The sequence below is a fragment of the Archocentrus centrarchus genome, chromosome 14 (genome assembly GCF_007364275.1).
Source record: "Archocentrus centrarchus isolate MPI-CPG fArcCen1 chromosome 14, fArcCen1, whole genome shotgun sequence".
Taxonomy (NCBI): domain Eukaryota; kingdom Metazoa; phylum Chordata; class Actinopteri; order Cichliformes; family Cichlidae; genus Archocentrus; species Archocentrus centrarchus.
In genome coordinates this window covers 3,258,982-3,261,166 of record NC_044359.1, presented here as the reverse complement: position 1 = coordinate 3,261,166, position 2,185 = coordinate 3,258,982, and the positions used below count along the sequence as shown (strand labels likewise).

The 2,185-nt window shown below is 38.1% G+C and overlaps 1 protein-coding gene across 1 annotated transcript; it reads right to left on the bottom strand.

Annotated features, from left to right (window-relative positions):
* Window positions 1-266: 266 nt before the first annotated feature.
* Window positions 267-1,244, bottom strand: LOC115791911 (odorant receptor 131-2-like). Its single transcript, XM_030746206.1, has one exon. The coding sequence runs from the start codon at window positions 1,242-1,244 to the stop codon at window positions 267-269; it is 978 nt and encodes a 325-aa protein (XP_030602066.1).
* Between the last annotated feature and the right edge of the window lie 941 nt (window positions 1,245-2,185).

Genomic DNA, 2,185 nt, shown 5'->3' with positions numbered 1-2,185 from the left:
TTTTTGGAGTGGCACAAATAATTTGTATTATTCTGCAGAAACGTTGATGTTGTTTGCTGTATTTTTACACAAGTTTTACAAATATGCAAGTTATATCTGTATTACAAGTTCATTAAACATGTTTGTGGTTTTCACAGTAGTACATTTGTAAATTAAAATTATGACAGAACTTGCAGTATAAACCTGAAGTATGATAATAGTCTTTATGCTTCTGTGTTTGTTTATATTGGATTTTTGTCAGATTAATCTTTACTGTAGATACTAAATTACCTCAATCTGACATGTTGATCTTTCTTTGAATCACTCACAGTTTTTGCTCGACAGCACAGATGGTACATGAGGATGGCTCTGATGGTTTGGTCTCTAATGCCATAGATGAGAGGACTCAAACATCTGGGAAGAAGCACCAAAAACACATAAAGTACACTCCAGATACGTAAAACTGTTACTCTGTCAAGGACTTTTGAGATCTCTGTAACCAAAGGACCATAAATTGTTGAGGAAAGACTGAGGTCCAGCTGTATCAGGTGCAGCAGCAGTGTGTTACGAGCCTTACAGACCGAAGCTTTGTCTGTGGAGGCCGACCTGGCTGCTATTGTAACACCAATATAGGAGCAAGTGACGGCCACAGCAGCAGATACAAACAGAACACAAGTGTAAGCTTTGTCATAATGATCAGAGATTGGGTTGAGCAACAAAGGAGTGTGAGAGCAAAAGTCTTTCATCTGCAAACTCTCTAGGTCTTCAAATGGAAAAGTTAACAGCAAAATCACTTGAATGAAAACATTTAGTGAGCTGATGGACCAAACTATGATAATCGCTAGTGCTGTGTTTCTGATGGTGATGATGGCAGCGTGTCTCAGTGGGCAGCACACAGCTACATATCTCTCCAGAGACATCACCACCAGTGTGAGAGGAGAGATCCCAGTTGTAATATTGGCAATCATGATCAGAAAACCACATACAGGATATGTAAGTGTGATTCTACAAACAGACAGTAAGTACAATAATTGAGTCAAGAGCATCTGTACAGTGTCTGCAAAAATTAAGTTATAAAGAAGAATGTAACAGGCAGTTTCACGAAACACTGGTTTACTCCTCAAGATGTGCAGCATGAGCCCATTAATAAAGAGAAACACACAGCAGGATCCTGTAATTGGAACAGACAACAACAGAACTTCCAGTATCCCTCTGTACTGCAGTCCAGCAGTGAAGTTAGTCTGAGACTGAGTGACGTAAGACATGTTAAAGATGTATTTACAGGACTGCCTTCAAAATTTGATGGTGTCTGTTAAAGACTTTATCTGGAAATAAAATTATTTTCAGATGCTGGAGCAGTCAAGACTTGAAGCAAACTATTAATATTTTGATGCCATTATAATAAAGAGGCACAGTAAGTCTTCAGTTCACATTGAGTTTAGATGTCAAAACTCCCTTTGTCAGTGGTTAGCAGATAAGAAGCAGTCACTTGTCTGCAGGGTTTTCCCACATTCACACACCTTTTAAGAACTCAGTGCTCACACCCACTTCACATGATACTGTTACGTGTAAGTATAGCAAGTCAGTTAAGCCGTAATCAGTGATGTAATCTTTATTTCTACAAGACAATCTGTGTCATTTAAGGTGAATATGAGAATAGCTTTTTAGCAATTTTCAGTGTAAGTTTAAAATGATTTATCATTGTCTTCTTTCTCTAAATATGGCTCATCATTGCCTTAACATCACTGTTCTTTCTTTGATCCCATCTTTGTCTAGAAACCTCTCACCCTTACAGTGGTAACGCCAGTTCTAGGTAACCTTTCCGGTCTTCAAGGGATGACGTATAATTCCATTTCTCGGTCCAAACTCTCCTGTGTTCAATACTCAGCAATGCTGTGTCCCTCGTTGTTTTGACCGATCCGAATGTAATAGTAAACAATCACTGGGCTGCCATTGCTGTCCATTTATGGGCATCTGGACCCAGAAATGACGTCGGACTAAAAAACCGGATAGTTGTGACTCTGACATAACCTGTTGTTTATTTAATTATCATAATTAATTATGTAAAAAATGGAAACGGACCGCAAAAGAATGTTCATCTCATACATCTAATACAACCTATCAAAATTAGCCACAGTGGATTACAAATCAAACAATCAAGATGTGAGTGAAGTGCAAACTTTCAGCTTTACTTCATAAAAATTAC